Below are 17,332 nucleotides of genomic sequence, written 5' to 3' on the forward strand. Positions count from 1 at the left end.
AAAGCATTACTATCAAGCTCCAAGAAGTTGTTGACCCTCCACCATTTGACTATTGCACGGGGGATCGGGATCGTATCCCGCACGGTAATTAATTAAGGTCAATAAAGAAACCAGACACGACAACCCAAACGATGTGGCGGTGTCAAGCTCGGCTCCACTCGGACCATTACTCAGTTCTGTTGCGGCTCGCACGGGACTGAGTTCGAGCGACCGAGTTCATTGGCGGCCCCTATCCTTAACGCTTTTCAAGTCATTGAAGAGGAGTGCACTAGCAGTCAACAACACCACCACCTCTCCACACGTGCGCTTTGTGGCAGAGACACAACTAACATTCAACGTACCAGTAGATCTCTTCCGAGGAAATACCAAAGGATTGGGACTCTATCTTTCGACTCTCTTGACCACCAATCATCCCTCTCTCCCCTTCTCCTTCCTCTCTCCCTCTCGCTCTCGCTCGCTCTCGCGCGCTCTCGCCTTACGACAACCATGGAGGTCTCGTGGGAAGCGAGCGTCGCCGACTCGATCAACACCATCTACCTCCTCTTCTCGGCCTACCTGGTCTTCGTGATGCAGCTCGGCTTCGCCATGCTGTGCGCCGGCTCGGTCCGCGCCAAGAACGCCATGAACATCATGCTCACCAACGTGGTGGACGCCGTGGTCGGCAGCATCTCCTACTACCTCTTCGGCTTCGCCTTCGCGTTCGGGGAAGGGTCCAATTCCAACCCCTTCATCGGCACCTACAACTTCGCCCTCATGGACATTCCCGATAGCACTTACGACTACAGCTTCTTCCTGTACCAATGGGCTTTTGCCATTGCGGTTGCCGGGATCACTAGCGGCTCCATAGCCGAGCGGACCCAATTCAGCGCGTACCTCGTATTCTCCTTCTTCCTCACCGGGTTCGTGTACCCGATTGTGGCCCATTGGGTCTGGTCGTCGAGCGGGTGGCTCAGCGCGAGTTCGAGCGACTTGCTTTTCGGGTCGGGGGCTATTGATTTTGCTGGGAGTGGCGTGGTGCATTTGGTCGGAGGGATTGCTGGTCTCTGGGGCTCATTGATTGAAGGCCCGCGGGCCGGTAGGTTCGATGCGTTCGGCAAGACCGTGCCAATGCGAGGACACAATGCGACCCTTGTGGTGCTCGGGACGTTCCTGTTGTGGTTCGGCTGGTTTGGGTTCAACCCGGGCTCTTTCGATAAGGTCCTCGTGTCGTACCCCGACACGTCCGACCAAGGTAATTGGACAGCGATCGGCCGTACAGCGGTCACGACCACGCTGGCAGGGTCCACTGCGGGGCTAGTGACCCTATTTGGTCGGCGCCTGCTGGTGGGCCACTGGGATGCGCTGGACGTGTGCAATGGCCTGCTCGGCGGGTTCGTCGCGATCACGTCCGGTTGCTCCGTGGTCGAACCTTGGGCTGCCATCATCTGCGGCTTCGTCTCTGCTTGGGTTCTGATTGGGCTCAACATCGCGGCGCTGAAGTTGAAATTCGACGACCCGCTGGAGGCGACCCAGCTGCACGGGGGTTGCGGCGCGTGGGGGTTGATATTCACGGGCCTGTTCGCGAAGGAGGAATTCGTGATCCAAGCCTACGACTCCGGAGAGACCGGGGTGTCGCGGCCGTACGGGCTTTTCATGGGAGGGGGATGGGCCTTGCTTGGAGCCCAGGTGGTCGAGGTTCTGGTGATTGTGGGCTGGGTGAGTGCGACCATGGGGCCTCTCTTCTATGCCCTTCACAAGCTCGAGATCCTGAGGATCTCAGTAGATGAAGAAATGGCGGGTCTCGACATCTCCAGCCATGGCGGCTACGCTTACACCGGTCACGCCGCCGAGGAAAGCTGCCCTCGCTTCAACGCCGATTACATGCGTCTTCAAGATCAGTCCTAGCGGATTACCGCATCAAAAGACCCACTTGCGGCAAATGATTTGTAATTCTTCGTGCAGCTAGGCTGTTTTGATATGTCCACTTGGGCATTTCCAATCTCATTCAATTGGTCGCATGTTATTTTATGCCAAATTGTTTTGTGTTATAATCAAAGAGGAGGAAAAAGACACGTTCGGCGTCCAGGATTCTTAAATTCTTGGACCCTTTATCACGTTCTTTCCAAGATACCATTTGCCAAGGAATGATCTCTTTCTATCCCGTGAACAATCAAGCGTCATCTTAAGAGGCTGACATCATACCAATTTTTCTTTCTAAACAATTAGATTCGTGCTAAGAGGCGCATCTGTCAGGTGTCCACCATTAGACAATTATGATAAAACGAACATTTCCTGTAATGAACTCAATACACATTCAACTTCAGTAGAATAGCATGTTTTTCCAGTATCCACATGTTAGATTCAATGGAAAAGAAGCCGAAAAAGTAAACAAAGTAACCTGATTAGGCAGAACAAGATGCAATGCTTCAGAAAACTCCAGGGATTCCAAGAGTTAACACCCATTGAAGTGACAATAGATTGACTTCAGCACTTCAAAAGATTATTTTAAATATCGGCTAGCTCTGTACATCAAAAGCCTATACAGTAGAACAATTGACTCACCTACAGTGAGTATCGTGGGGAAGAAAAACAGTGTCCGGAACGACCAGAGGCAAGTTATCAATGTACATGAACAGCCTCTTAGCATTCTCCTTCAGAATGGTGGGCAAATCAACGATATCACGCTTTTCTGTGTAAATCCAGAGGTCTTCAGATTTGATTCTTTTGAGACTATCCCTACAGAATGGACATGACTGAGACCGTGCGCGCCTGATCAAACACCCACAAACACGTCGTCAGTTTCTAGACAAATGCAGAAGAGTGAAGGTATGAAGTAATTGGCGAAGATGTAAACGGAACCAGACAACTAAAACCATCCACCGAACCATAAGAAACCGTTTTAACATGGGTCATGTACTTTCAGACAGCAACAATGCCGTGCAAGAATAGTGTGCGAATCAAGTAGTGCCTCTAGCTCAAGAATGAGTTGGGCGTAAATGATCCAGGATGCAGAACATTACCAATTCTGATAGCACCTTAAACACAAAGAATGACAGCAGTTAGGCAAGATAACCCTGCTGGTCGTCTCCAAGCAAATCCCGCACTCATCTTCTCTTTCTAAGTCAAGTTCACAGAACTTCCCCCAAAGCAGCTCTTCCTTTTTCCGATACCGGTCAGAACAGACTAGTCTCTGCTTCCTCTCTTCCAAATCTGTGATGCCTCTTTGAAGTTGCAACAGAGAAGGGAATATAACTGCTGCTTGTCAAAAGCAAAAATAGACAACGCATGGATGTTATTATCAGGAAAGGGAGATAAATTATTAGTGTATAAGCAGCACAAAGAATAACCCAATTCTAAGTATATGTGGGCACCATAAAAGTCTCTGATGCTTGCTTTCCTCTCATAGACAGACATAGTGGTCTTGCCATCTGCACAGTTCTGCATCAATCCACAGACTCAGAATAAGTCATTCTGTACATGAAACACTAGTAACTTAATCCATCCAAGAAGATAATGCAAACCGGTGCAGACACAATTCTATACAAGAACAAGAAAGGACTGACCCAACTGAAGATGGAAAGACATGTACCATGTATATAAGAATTCTAAGCAGCCCAAGCGCACCAGCCAGGTGACAGTCAGTCCATTGGACAAGAAAAAGAAATAAGTGGGCAACCGGACTGTAAGATAATCTCATCTGAAGGTACGCTCCATTTTCTCTCGGATAGTCCAAGGCCCTGAGAAAATGGAAAAGAGTCAACACACAGGTAGGTAGTGAAATCATCAAACAAACGCACCGAGAAAACATACATGTAAAACTCTGCCAACCCATCATTAAAAGCTTATCTTTAGAAACAGTAACCGATGAGAAAACGAGCAATGCAACAAAAACGCAAGGAGACCCTGGTCCTCGATATGGATGTACTCGAAGGTTAAGTACCAAACAAAGCGAAGACAGGCTCACAAGTATAATAAGGGCAGTCCAATCAGCAGTAACAAACCAAAATGCAGAAATGTTTATACTATCTGATGGTAACCCGTATCCAAATGCTAACATCAATCCCATTGTAAAAAGAGAAGCTCCTCACCAACCTAGTAATCCTCGACTCGCAACAGCTTGATGGGAGATAAAATTCCAAAGGCAAATCGTTTCAGGATTCTTCAGAAATTTCAACAAGGAAAGGTTACGCAAGAGCCCACGACACAGCAGCATGCCCACCCTACTAGCCGATTTCAGCTCCTAACGTCCCAGCAGCGGCAGTAGGTAAATGAAAGACGACGTGATTGGACATGGCCGGAACACAGAACCACAGAAGCTCCAAAAGTAGTTTTGTTCAACACGTACGAGGAAATGATTGCAAAATTTAACTCAATTCAAACAAGGGTGGACGAGACCACCGCCCGAGAATGCACACTAACCATTTTGGCGAGACCCCCCACCCACCCCACCCCCCGCGCCTCGTTGAGTTCACCACCTGACAGAGCTATAAGCCAAATTCAAGAAACACACAGCGACGGACCCAAAAGAACCAAACACAGAGGGGACAAGACAAAACAGCTGGACTCCGACGACCACCGACTGATTTTCACGCATTCCATTCCATTCACGGCAATCCGAACGAAATGAAGCTAGAAAACAGAGACGGAGACAGAGACGGAGACGGAGAGAGAATTACAGGGTGTTGGCGTGCTGGATATCAGCTTCGAGGGCCTTGAGAGAATCCCTGAACGGCGACTTATTACTGCTCATGGCTCCCCGCTCTCTCCTCCTCCTCCTCCTCCTTCTTCTTCTCGGGAGGCGATGCTTTTCATCCGACGCGCCACCGATGACGACCGAGCTCTTTTTGTCCTTCCCTCTTTTCCCGTCCGCCTTTTCCCTTTCCTTTTCCCCGCACTTTCCCGGAAAAACAAGAGAGAAAGAGAAGAGATTGGGTGGGGGGGTCGCTCTTTTCTCGACGACGACGATACACGAGGTCGCGTTTCCCGGCACACCGAAAAACCGCCACACACACACACACTCACTCCCTCGCTGACTCCGGCTTCCGCTCCCAAACTCCTCCTGACTTCCCTTCGTTATAAAGTCGTCGCGACCCCGGGGAGCGTCCAGACTTTTCCTCCCCCGACCCCCCATCCCGGGCGGAAATTACGGTTCTGCCCTCGTAGGGATAAGCAGCTCGTCCCGGATTAAATTCCAATCATCTTATCCGGTAGTGCTTTAATCATTTCGATAAATCCATTGAGACGAAAGTTTCTATCTAGTTTTAATGAAATATTTAAGTTTGGATTATCTTTGTTTTGGTTAATTAGCGCGGTGACACGTCATCGACGAGCTCCCGAGATTAAAGAAAAATTTCCCCCCCTCTCCTCTTCGAGACCCCGTCGGGCCGAGATCCCCTGCTGCCACCTCCTCGCCCGTGGGCCCTGGGGTTCCTCCGCCCTCGAATGAGATCCCGCCACGCGGACCGCGGGGGGTGCTGGCGTGTCGAGGTTGTGGCCCGTTGGATCTGACGCGACGGCTTGGTAGGCGGAGCGTGTGGGGGGGGGGGAGCTGAAAAACCAGCTGGCGCAGCATCCGGTTTTTTTGGTATACCGGCGGCCTCGTCAAGTCGTCCGATTCTTTCGACCCAAACAAAAGAAAAACAAGGAAAGGTCGGTCATATTCTATTTTCTTTCCCTCGTTCTGATCCGCGGCCGCGACAATCACTTGGCTTACCCTAGCAAAAAAATAAGGAAAAATAAACTTCAGTTTACAATTTTTGAAATGAACGAGAAATTAATATAAAAAAAATATAATATAATATAAGCGCATTAGAAGTCCTGAAACTTGTTACGAAAGTGCGATTGATAACTAAAACTTTCGAAAAAGTACGTTGAAAGTCTTAAAACTTGTTGCAAAAGTTAATTGGGCCCTCGAACTTTCAAAAAGTGCAAACAAGTCATAAAACTTATCGAACTGATCCAATCAGGTCATTCCATTGATTGTACTTTATTGAAAGTTTTAGGACTCGATTGTATTTTTATAATAAGTTTTTTTTTTGAGTCGATTGCCACTTTGTGAAAGTTTCAACACTCGATTGCATCTTCATGACAAGTTTTAAAATTTCTAGTGCACTTGTCCCAAAAAAAAAAAGAAGAAAACAATGATAGTCAATCATGTGATTTTGTAAATTTAATCTCGGAAATCGATTTCCTCTTTCACTTTTCGCTTCGGCCGGGGGCCTAATTATATCGCAATTCTGCCTTTCGGAAATCACGGGAACTCACTCGGGCCGCACAAGATTATGACGAGTCTCGAAGAATTAACTTTCTTTATTGGTGGCTGGATCACCCCACCCCAAAAAAATAAAAAATAAAAAGGAGAACATTTCTTGATTAGCGACGTCTTATGCTCGAAACCTTAGTCGATGCCGCCTTTAATTAATCAGCTCTATATAATAAGGTTTCAAGGTGTGCCCAGCCCGGATTTGGATGAGGCTTATATCCATTGAGGAGGGGAGCACGGTGTCCCCACCGCACCACCAACTTGCAAAGAGAATTTACAGATCGGCGGTGTTTTGTTCTGATCCTCCTCGACTCCGACGATCACGATTCGTGCGGAGGATGAATCGATCTCGGGTCGCACGAATCACGACCCCTCATTTAAAAGATTTTACTTACTTGGGTTGCGTGCCTTGAGCCATCGTCTGCAGGAACGCGTCGCTGTCAGCCCGCGTCCTTCGAGAACATCCTCCCGCGCGAGACAAAGAACAAAAGTATCGGCGGTTGTGGCCTGCGATACATTTATGGGTTGGTTGCGACATCCCCCTCGATATCTTAATTATTAGCCCTTTGATATTTCGGATGCGCCCGTGACGTGGACCCCTTTAGAAGTGATCGGCTTCGGGATGGGTCCTAGAATTAGAAATAGAATCGGCTAGGGTCAGTTCTCGGTTATTTTTTTTTCTTTGGGTCGGATCCCGGTTCACAGATTGGTGACCGACCATGTTCACGCTAGAATCGGTCTCGAGTTGTCCCGGGAACCGACGGTATTATCTTTCTCTTATTAAAAAAAATATATTTTCTTTCTCAAAAATTTCCTAAATATATTGTAGGATACTCTAGTGTATGATGGAATTTCTAATCCCGGGAAAGATACTAGTAAAAGAAGAGATTACTTCTACAAATGATCTACACTTTTTGCCATTGCTGAATAAGAAATTTTTTTTGCTCTAAGCCAGTACTGCCGGTTTGATCCAATTGGCCATTTTCCTCCCCATAAATCAGGAATCGAGAACCGGACCGATTCCCACAGGAACGGTGACTGGGACCGAGTCATCTATATATATATATATATATATATTTCTGTTGCACTTAGAAAATGACATTAAAATTATTCGTAAATCAATTTAAAAGCATTCATCTAAGGAATAGACGAGAGATTGGGGAGTCCATGGATATTATATTTTTTACTGGAGTTGATTAAACGAAATGACAGGGAGGTTACTTGTAAATCAATTTGAAAGCATCGTCCAAGGGTTCCACGAGAGAGAGAGAGAGAGAGAGAGAGAGGGGAGATGGAGTGGGTGGCGATGGCCGATAGTGACTGACGGTACATGGCAATTGACGGCGGTGGCGATATCGACCATCAATGATTCAGATGCTCTTTGTTTGGTACATCGTTGCTCTAAAGTGAGAGAGAGAGAGAGAGAGTCATGTTCAGTGAGGGAGGGGCCAATCCTCTTGAGGGTGGCACAACCCAAGAAAAGAAAATTGCCCAGCTCCATCTCAGGGTGAAAATCAGTTTGAGATCTGAATCAAAAAGTTCAGGGTCACTTCGGCTGCGATAGGGAATCACTTTACGAAAAGAGATTTTGGCAAGTGGCAAGGTGATTGGCAAGTATTTCGCAGAGTATTTTCGGAAGATGCGCTGCATTTCCGAAGCCCTTCAAAGGCTCTTTGCTCGACGCAAGTCCTGCCCAATTTTGATCTTTGAGCATTTTCCGGAATGTTGATGCTATTTTTTTTTCCCTTCTAACTTTGCCCCTTATTGAACTTTTGAAATTCCGAATTTATCTTTTCCAGCGCGCAACAGCAACGAGGTCAGTTCTAATCGCCGGAGAGATGGCACCATCACACTGTCAGTTGCTGAGCTTCAATTTTTATTTTTGTTTGAAAAATACAGCTAAAGTCTTTTACAAATTTAGTTTTTCCCAAACAACGTTTAAACCAAAAGTTGCTTCCCAATACATTCTTAATTACACTTTACTAAATATTATTTGCATTTTTTAAAAATCTTTGGACCTAAGGTCCTTGGCATTTCTCCCAAAGACTTTCCCCAAAAGCCATCCAAACGGAGCCGAAGCCTCCCCCTTCCCCAATTTAAATACTTGTACCTTGTCAGGATAAGGAACCCTGGCATATAAGTTTGGATCATTGAGTTCAATTCCTTTTTATAAGTTTTCTTGCAAGTTCTTAGTTATAATTAATTTCTTTTATTTTTGAAATTACTAGAAGGAGATGATTATAATGACTTTCAAAAGATTAGAGGGCATATTGACAAAATTTTGAAACGTCAAGAGATAATTGGTAACCATGCAACCAATCTAGAGGGCAAAATGTAATTCTCACCACGGAAGGACGATTTTGCCCTCAAGTTCTTGCCGGTGATGAGTCACGTGACATCACGTGATCGATTTTCAAGGGACAATGTGGCCGGAGTCAACACAGAGAGCACATTGAGATTGAGTGGAAAACATTAGGGAGCTTTATGCCAAAATTGCGATATTGGGAGGCAAGTTGCAACAATCCTATAAACCTAGGGGCAAATAGTAATTCTCCTTTTCCTTTTGGTAGAAGTCTTCCCGCCCTCTTCGAGAAAAAAAATTATCTGAAACTTAGTTTGCATTGATCGAATCAATCACAACAATTGATTATACAAATCTAAGCAAGAATTTCCCTCTTTTTATATGCTATAGTTTGGCAGTTCCCAATGACTTTGTGATCTCACCCTTAATCTACTTAGACAATTCAAATGTGCAAAAGACACCAGTCCCGTCTTCGATAACCAAGATTGAGTAGAGCAATTGATTTACATAGAAAATTCATTGACTTATTGACCCAAACATTGTGTGGAATTGAGTCGTGGCTAGAATCTGCTCTCTTTCTTTTTAATTCTGATGAATTGGACATTCATTACTGACTCTCAACAATAAAAAAAGACCTCAACTCGCGTACCAGATTAGACGCCAAAGATTTTATATATATAGTTAACACAACAGTAAGGCTCAATGAAGCAAACAGGAAGATGCATGTCCCAGCTCGCCAACTTAAAGATTGCGATAAATGGAGTTGGTGGATTAGACTGGCTTCACATGCAATACCACCTTTTTGTTTACATAGTTAATACCAAAGATCAGCAACTGGTTTTGCATGGTTTGGCCGGTCCTGGGCCCATTTTGTTTCAAATGTCAACCATTTTTTGCTGGGGATGGGGCTGAAAACATGCTAACTTAATGTCATGATTACGATGATTAAAATCAAGCTCGACGCAGCGTGAGTTATACGTTAACCTAACTCAGAATTAGACAAAAATAATGGCATCTTGTCTGGTTTCATTGTAATAGTAAAGCATCTGGATAAGGAATAAGACGTTAAGTCAGGCAATTGGACTTTCTCTGGAGCAGGTACTCTGCTCGGTAGCATTGACCCTTTCTTCGTTCGCACTCATCAAACAGAGATAAAGTCAACGATTCCCTACATTTGCAGCTTCTGCTTCTTTTTATTTTTATTTTTGCATTATGAATGAAAGTTGATTATCACACCTGCCTCTAGGGGTGAGCAACCGTCTAGGATCAACCCTAGACCAACCCTGGACCGGCCCAACCGGACCAATCTTGATCCAGTTTCTAGGTGGACCATGTCAGTCCCTAGTTCCGGGATCATTGGAACCTGTACTATGCAGGTTAGTCCCCGATCCAGGGGCTTTAGGGTTCGTCCAACCCGGACCAACCCTCTATATGTAAATATATGAATATAAATTTATTTATTTTTCAAAGAACCCTAAGCCCCTCCCTTCTCTTTTTTCTGGCGTTGAAAATAGAAATCATGTTGAGTGTTGCCTCTCTACAAAGCTTTGTCTATTCTTGTAATTACCGTTGCTTCAGAATCGGCTTTTAGTACATCAAGTCACGTGCTCAATGGCTTTCAAAGTTCTTTTACTCCTGAAGTGGTAGAAGCTTTGATTTGTACTTGAGATTGGTTGAGAGCCACTCGTGTGCTATTAATGTTAAATAGTGCATTGAGAATGCCGAAAGATTTAAATTGTATGATTATGGCGATTAAAATCACGCTCGACGTAGCGTGAATTATACGTTAACCTAACTTAGAATTAGAAAAAAAAAATGGAATCTTGTTTGGTTCTACTATAATAGTAAAGCTTAAGGATAAGGAATGAGACATTATTAACTGTGGCAATTGGACTTCTCTGGAGCAGGCACTATGCTCGGTAGCATTGACCATTTCTTTCTTCATTCGCACTCATCAAGCAGAAATAAAGTCAACGATTCCCTACATGCTTCTTCTTCTTCTTATTTTTATTTTTGCATTTATGGATGAAAGTTGATTATCACCTGCCTCCTATTGTCCAATGATAATCACCTGACTGAGTTCATCTTATGGGGAGGTCAAAGGTGCAAAAAACGAATGGCTCGCCACAGATGCGGTGCAGTGATTCTAGGATTCTGTCCTCTGCATTACATGAAGAAGGCCAACAAGTGAAGCACAACAAGCCAGGAGTTCATACATTCTTGAGGAATAGACAGCAAAACTTCCTCGAGAAATTGCAGAGTATGCAGGCCATTAACATGCACGAGCCTGTTACAACCGTTGTATTCGATGCATGCAAGATGCAACTTACCAGCACATGAAGAGAATGAATTCCCAGATGTTCGCGGAGTTGGTCTGTTCATAATAATCGAGGAATATAACTAGGCGAACCCACTGTAAGGAACTTGAATGAGTTATACAGCCTCACGACGACATGCATCCGCGTCAACAATCAAATAAGCTATACATCAGTTGCTCGGGCATTGTAACTTGTAAGGTGGGTGACATATGAAACTAACTGCATAAACGTGATGACGCGGATCCAAAGAGCGAGATCAATTGGATCAATCTCACCCCATCAAGGCTGTGAATATAAAGACAATCTCCTTATGATTAAGAACCCCTCGCACCAAATCGTCTCTACCTCTGCTGATAAGATAGCAAGGCTACTACAAACTCGTTTTTCCCGATATTAGGCCAGAGTGCCTGAACAAAGAAAAGTTCGACGTATAAAAGGGTGGCACTTTGGCTATGAAAATTATTGTATATCATGTTAGTCAATACTATTGAGTGAGGGAGAGGTCAATCCTCTTAAGGGTGGCACTACCCAAGAAAGGGAAAATGCCGGAGTCAATCTTTGGTGGAAATCAATTTGAGACCTGTGAAAGGGTCAAGGTCTTTTTCAGTTTCCTTTTGGTTTTTCGGTCATAATTAATCTCTTTGATTTTTAAATTGCTATAAGGAGAAGATCGCAACGAATTTCCTAAGATTAGAATGGAAGATTGGAACAATTTCGAAATATCAATAGCTAATCGGTAACTATGTAACCAATCTAGGGTGGAAACTTGGAACAATTTCGTAATATTAATAGCTAATTGGTAACTATGTAACCAATCTAGAGGGCGAAATGTAATTCTCACTGTGGAAGGACGATTTCGCCCTCAAGTTCTTCCCGGCGATCCGTCACGTGACACCACGTGATCGATTCTCAATGGATGATGTGGCCGGAGTCATCACCGGGAGCTCATTGAAATCAGGTTGAAAAACATCGGGGGGCTTTATGCCACAATTGAGATATTGGGGGGCTAATTGCAAAGATCCTAAAAACCTGGGGACAAGCAGTAATTTTCTCTTTTTTGGCAAAAGTCTTCTAGCCCTCTTCTAGAAAGACACGTATCTAGACCCGAGTTTCCGAATCAATCACAATAGTTGATTATGTGCCTTCCATATTCAATCCACGGATGCAAATCTAAGCAAAGGATTTTCCTCTCCTATGCACTATTTTTAGTCGGTTCCGGTCGGCTCGTGGTCTTGCCCTCAATCTACTTAGATAATTCGGATGCATACATCACACTGGTCCCCTCTTAGATAATAAAGATTGAGCAGAGCAATTTATCTACTTAAACAATTCCCAACAATAAAAATACATCCGCTTGTGTCTCTAGATTAGACGCCAAAGATTTCCTTTCGATGTGGTGGCCGACGTTAAGATAAGACTAAAAAAGCACACAGGAAGACGCATGCCCCAGCTTGCCACTTTGAACATTGGATTTAGTGAAAATGGTGGATTAAAGTGGCTTTTCACATGCAAAGAAACCTCTTTTGTTTACGTAGTTAACAAAATGCCAAAGATCAGCAAACTGGGTTTGTATGGTTTGGCTGGTCCCGGACCCATTTTGAATCCAATGTCAGCCATTTTTGCTGGAGATGTGGCTGAAAACATGCTTGCTTACTGTCACAATTACGGGTACTCTGCTTCGAAACACTGTCCCTTTTCTATTTTTTTGATTTTTTCGCACCTTTGAATGAAAATTGAGTATTCATCTGCCTCCTATTGTCCAATGATAATCACCTGAGCGAGTTCATTGTATGGGGAGGTCAGAGGTGCAAGAAAGAATGGCATGGCTCCGGAAAATGTGCAGTGATTCTGGAATTCCATCCTCTGCATTACATGAAGCGAGCCCACAAGTGAAAGCACAATAAGCCAAGAGTCCATACATTCTTGACCAAGCAGAAGCAATACTTCCTCAAAAAATTGCTACAAGCCTTTTACAACTGTGCAGTTGATGACTACAACTTACAAGCATATGAAGAGGTTGTATTTCCAGATGTCTGCGGAGTCGGTCTATTCCTATTAATAGTGAAATATAACGAGGCAAATCCACTTTAAGAAACTTGGATGGGTTCCAAGTTATATGACATGCATCCGTGTCTACAATGAAATAAGCTATGCATCAATTGCTCGGACTTTGTAAGGTGGGCGATAGTTTCACCTGATATATGAAACTTACCACCTAAACAAGAGGACACGGATTGAGAAGGGTGGATCAATTGGATCAATCTCTCCCCATCAAGGCTATGAATATGAAGATAATCTTCTTATGATTAGGAAATCCGCGCTCCATATCGTCTCTGCCTCTGCTGATAAGAAAGCAAGGCTTCTATAAACTCTGCTTTCCCGAAATCAGGCCAGAGTGCCTGCACAAAGAAAAGTTCAGCGTAGGCTAACTGCCACAACATGAAGTTGCTGAGCCTAAGTTCACCGCTCGTGCGAATCAGTAAATCTGGGCAGGAAAATTCGCTGCAGCTCGTCTCTAGCTCCCGTTCTATTAGTCTCTCGCTGATTTCCTCCAACTCGAGATGACCATCTTTTACCTTGCGAGCAATGGTTTTGCACGCTTGCACTATGTCATGCTTCCCGCTGTAGCTCACTGCCACAATAAGTTGGAGTCTGGAGTTGTTTTTAGTCATCTCCTCTGCATCCGCAAATACTTTTTGCAATGACTTGGGAAGCTTCAAGGAATCTCCAATCATGCATATTTGAACTCCTTCCCTATAACAAGGAGCTGAACTTAGTTGAAGCTCTGGTCCTAATTCCATAACTTGGTACTAACTAAAGGAAGTAATAAACTAGTATAACCTCCTGCTAAGAAAAAAGAGACACACTGTGCCAGGCCAACATTATTATACAGGCAGCATGAAAATATCAAATTTATGGATGCTTGCCATCCAAAGCATCTATGCACATAAGCAGTGAAAATTAGCTAGCAATTAGAGAAAGAAACTCAACCTTTAGTTACTTAGCACAGCAACCATATACCCAAATTTGAGTCCCTTCCGAGGAAGCTCCAGAAAAGTGTAATAAGATCCATATATTCTTTTTCAGTTGATTTCAAACATGAGCTTTTAGTATCAACGGTTATAGATGCACCACATGTGAGTGTGTCTGTGGGTGTTAATTTACCTTTCATGCATCAATTGCCATTTTGATTATGTCTGCAATTATATGACATTGCAGAAGCCTCTATCAAACTTCAGTAGCCCAAAAGTATCAAGCAGAATTAATTTTGAAAACCGCTCCATCAAATTGTTGGATAAGAACCATGGACCCATAGACTGTTTTTTAATTCTCAACAAAGTCATATACCTTTCCAGAACTTTCTTCTGCAGAATCTTAAAGGTTAGACCTGAAAAATAGTTTCATTGATCTAACTCCAATCCGAGTAAGGGAGAAGCTCAACATCATGATAGATATGTCTAAATCTTAACATATCAGACATCGTCAACAACAATGACTAGTCAACCAGAAGTCACCAGTGTATCATAGGAGATGAAATCATAATAAGGAATGAATATCTCCTGTCAAGCTGAAACGCCTTCATAAGACCCTGAATGAATGGAATTATAGCACAAACTGATGAAACGAAAAGCAGCCTAAAAAACCTGGTATTTCCATTTTCCTATTCATTCCCCACAAGTTATGTTACACTAGTTCAGAAAGAAACCCACATCATCAATCCTGCTTCAAACGCCAAGAGGATCACGTGAACTCGTCACAAGTTCGTTTATGCCCATGCCACCAACTCCAAAGTCCTGTGCATTTTGATCTATTAGGAACCTTCAACAACAACAATAGGCCTTCATTTCCTCGATGTCTCTACATTTCTAGCTTGTACTATTGTTCAAACGGACTGATTCTCGTGGCTTGTTATTTTCAGGAACAGCATCATCAAAGACTTCGATCACTTTCCCTCTCAGTTTGTTACAGCAATTAATAGCTACAATAGACCAAGTACATTATCACACGACTCCAAGCATATGCAGAGTATAAGCAAGGAAAATCATAGCCATGAAGTGATGCGGGAGTTTCGACCTCTAACCTCATAAAATTCTCCAGCTCTATTTTAATCACTCTTTCGAACAATCCCATCAGAAGTTCAACCTCAGCCTGCACCCAAATGTCACATAAGCTTCACACCAACAAGAAATGCTCAAAACAAAAGACTTGCCAAACAGAGAAACACCAATCCATCCATGACATTTCGCATTGACTTCACATTCCATGCTCATCGTCATTCCTATTACTAGTCAAGGCCACTGACCTTTGGCCGAACCCAATTATCAGACGAGAAGGCGAAGATGGTGAGGACCCCGATCCCCCACTGGCAACAGAGCTCGATGAGCCCCTTTAGCGACCTCACCCCCGCCTCGTGCCCCGCCAACGTCGGCAGCCCCCGCCGCCGGGCCCACCTGGCGTTTCCGTCCATTATCACCGCGACGTGCCTCGGCATGGCGTTTCGCCGGAGCCCCGCCGGCAGGCCGCCCGGGTCCTCCGGAGAGCGCCCCGCGCCGCCCAGCTCCCACTCCCCTTCCCTGGGAGCGACGTCCGTGGCGGAGGCGGCGGCGGCGGCGAAACTCCTGCCGAGCCTAGCGGAAGAGACGGAAGAGAAGTAGAGACCTCCTGCTCGCGCCCTGGTGGGCGCGGCGATCGGGGGCCTTCGCGCGACGGTGTCGAGGCGCTCCGACGGCGGAGGGGCGCGAAGAGAAAGCATTTACAGTGAGGGAAAGTTGGGATCTTTGGCTTGACGATGGGTGGGTGACGGCGTCCGCAGGCTGAGGGGCCCCGTCTCGCCGCCGCAGAGGCCTGTTCGAACGGCGGCGGAAGAGACCTGAGCAGAGGAGGCCGCGGCGGGACTAGTAGCTCTTGGTCTCGAGACTGGGAGGCCACGTGTCGTCGTTTGGACATGGGAGCGTGGTCGTTTCGGGAAGGATAAGGTATGATCACGGAAAATCACGTGCCCTCAAAATTGATTTTCATGGTAACGATTATTGTACCACGACATTATTTATTTTGCTGACCTTTTTTTACACTTAATTACGAGGACACCCTAATTTCGGTGATCAACATTTTAAGGATGGCATTTTGTAATTCGTCCTAAAGTTAAGTGTACAGTTATGATGAATCGAAACGTAAACTCCATTGACTTATCAGTTTGTTTGTGCGATACACGACGTGATAGTTGAATATGTGCAATTCACCTTATTGTAATTTGAAAGTAAAAGCATATTCCAGAGAACCAATGTGGGATGGTCATGATAGGGTTTATATAATGTTTTCGGATGTAATCGAAGGCAAGGAGGTTAGGTTTCTTGATGAACCAGTGAATCTTATATTTTAAAGTTGTCTCCGTCCAGCGGTATTGTAAACTTTACTTTTAAAAGGATTTCCAGTATTTCAAATTGCACGTTGAAAACTTCTTTGCACTGTATGCAAAAATTTAAAAAGTGAATTGGTATAGACAAAAAAAAAAAAACGAATTGGTTTTGAGAAATTCCGCAATTTTCTCACGATTTTATTGTCAATCTGATTCACCGCCAACGTGCCCGCTGTGCCCCGTCATTCCAAAGAACACTATCCCCCTACCATGGCTATTGGCCCCGGAATTAGCAAGGGCTTCTTCACTTAGTCCTGTTAGGATCGCGAGCTCGCCGAAAGAGCTTCACAAGCAACATTGCCCTACGACTTCAAAAAACTTGAAAACACTAAATACTAAAAGATTACGACTTCTTTCATTTTTCTGATTAGATTATTATAGGTCTAGTATCGGTGTAAACAATTTTTCGACATATTCGTTATTGGATGGGTTTTCACATGTGCTTATAGATTGTTACACAATCCAATCCATTCACGTGTCATCCATCCAACGGCAAATACGACAAAAAAAGTTTACATTGACAATGGACCTAGTAAAAATTCATTCTCATTTGCCTAGTAAGTGAGAGTAGTGCACAACACATGATACACGTGCATCAAATAAAGGTGATAATAGGGGGTTTCTAGATTGGGTTGGGGCCAAAAGTCGAGTTTTTTATATTACATAAGCCCTCCCATCACACATCAAGTTTACATATAAATATCTGAGCTAGGCCCAAATCAAAGTGGGACGAGTGAGGCTTTTCGATGCAAGGGCATTGTCCAAGCCCCCATTTGCCTTTCGGGCGTCTCCGAACTAGGCAGGTCGAGCGAGCCACCCATCCATCGATCACCCCTACTACCAAATAGAAGCAAAGAGCAATAATATCGATGGATTAAGATCATTCTAGTTCAAATTTCATGCTTGTATGATGTCCTTAGATAACCCTCCTGACTTAAATTTTGGCCCCTCTCATATGTTTGTCTAATTACTCTTTCATTCTTGTGTGATTTTTCCAAGGGCGCTAATTTCTCAAAATTGTATCTTCACTTGATTCTGGCGAGATCACGGATATC

The 17,332-nt window shown here is 44.4% G+C and overlaps 3 protein-coding genes across 5 annotated transcripts; 1 reads left to right on the plus strand and 2 right to left on the minus strand.

Annotated features, from left to right (window-relative positions):
• The first annotated feature begins 233 nt into the window (after window positions 1–233).
• LOC115670443 (ammonium transporter 1 member 3-like) lies at window positions 234–2,014 on the plus strand. The gene has a single exon (XM_030591721.2). The coding sequence runs from the start codon at window positions 487–489 to the stop codon at window positions 1,882–1,884; it is 1,398 nt and encodes a 465-aa protein (XP_030447581.2). The 5' UTR covers window positions 234–486; the 3' UTR covers window positions 1,885–2,014.
• Window positions 2,015–2,381: 367 nt separating this feature from the next.
• LOC115670444 (E3 ubiquitin-protein ligase AIRP2-like) lies at window positions 2,382–4,975 on the minus strand. 2 transcript variants are annotated; one of them, XM_056319995.1, is made up of 5 exons: window positions 4,656–4,975; window positions 3,569–3,716; window positions 3,351–3,417; window positions 3,015–3,234; window positions 2,382–2,748 (listed from the first exon to the last, which is right to left on the minus strand). In XM_056319995.1, the coding sequence occupies exons 1-5, from the start codon at window positions 4,727–4,729 to the stop codon at window positions 2,538–2,540; spliced, it is 720 nt and encodes a 239-aa protein (XP_056175970.1). In that variant the 5' UTR covers window positions 4,730–4,975; the 3' UTR covers window positions 2,382–2,537. The 2 variants fall into 2 exon arrangements, with proteins under 2 accessions (XP_056175970.1, XP_030447582.2); XM_030591722.2 differs by having other exon boundaries at window positions 3,000–3,234; window positions 4,656–4,946.
• Window positions 4,976–12,751: 7,776 nt separating this feature from the next.
• On the minus strand, window positions 12,752–15,822 carry LOC115670559 (cis-prenyltransferase 4, chloroplastic). Of its 2 annotated transcripts, XR_008818521.1 has the most exons (4): window positions 15,165–15,822; window positions 14,943–15,010; window positions 13,074–13,615; window positions 12,752–12,994 (listed from the first exon to the last, which is right to left on the minus strand). XR_008818521.1 is itself a non-coding variant. In XM_030591875.2 (3 exons), the coding sequence occupies exons 1-3, from the start codon at window positions 15,612–15,614 to the stop codon at window positions 13,168–13,170; spliced, it is 966 nt and encodes a 321-aa protein (XP_030447735.1). In that variant the 5' UTR covers window positions 15,615–15,822; the 3' UTR covers window positions 12,752–13,167. The 2 variants fall into 2 exon arrangements, 1 of the variants encoding a protein (XP_030447735.1); XM_030591875.2 differs by having other exon boundaries at window positions 12,752–13,615.
• Window positions 15,823–17,332: the final 1,510 nt, after the last annotated feature.

The sequence above is a fragment of the Syzygium oleosum genome, unplaced genomic scaffold (assembly GCF_021117445.2).
Source record: "Syzygium oleosum isolate NSW1041296 unplaced genomic scaffold, Sole_v2.1 Sole_v2.19, whole genome shotgun sequence".
NCBI lineage: Eukaryota > Viridiplantae > Streptophyta > Magnoliopsida > Myrtales > Myrtaceae > Syzygium > Syzygium oleosum.

Bases quoted from the DNA above. Each gene is read 5' to 3' on its own strand.
- LOC115670443 (XM_030591721.2), top strand. From the start codon at position 487: ATGGAGGTCTCGTGGGAAGCGAGCGTCGCCGACTCGATCAACACCATC.
- LOC115670444 (XM_030591722.2), bottom strand. From the start codon at position 4,729: ATGAGCAGTAATAAGTCGCCGTTCAGGGATTCTCTCAAGGCCCTCGAA. The intron at 3,418-3,568 runs GTACATGTCTTT...GGATTGATGCAG, and splicing joins TTAGAATTCTTATATACATG to AACTGTGCAGATGGCAAGAC. The intron at 3,235-3,350 runs GTGCCCACATAT...TTTGACAAGCAG, and splicing joins AAGCATCAGAGACTTTTATG to CAGTTATATTCCCTTCTCTG.
- LOC115670559 (XM_030591875.2), bottom strand. From the start codon at position 15,614: ATGCTTTCTCTTCGCGCCCCTCCGCCGTCGGAGCGCCTCGACACCGTC. The intron at 15,011-15,164 runs GTCAGTGGCCTT...ATTTGGGTGCAG, and splicing joins ATAATTGGGTTCGGCCAAAG to GCTGAGGTTGAACTTCTGAT. The intron at 13,616-14,942 runs GTTAGAGGTCGA...TCCTTGTTATAG, and splicing joins GAGCTGGAGAATTTTATGAG to GGAAGGAGTTCAAATATGCA.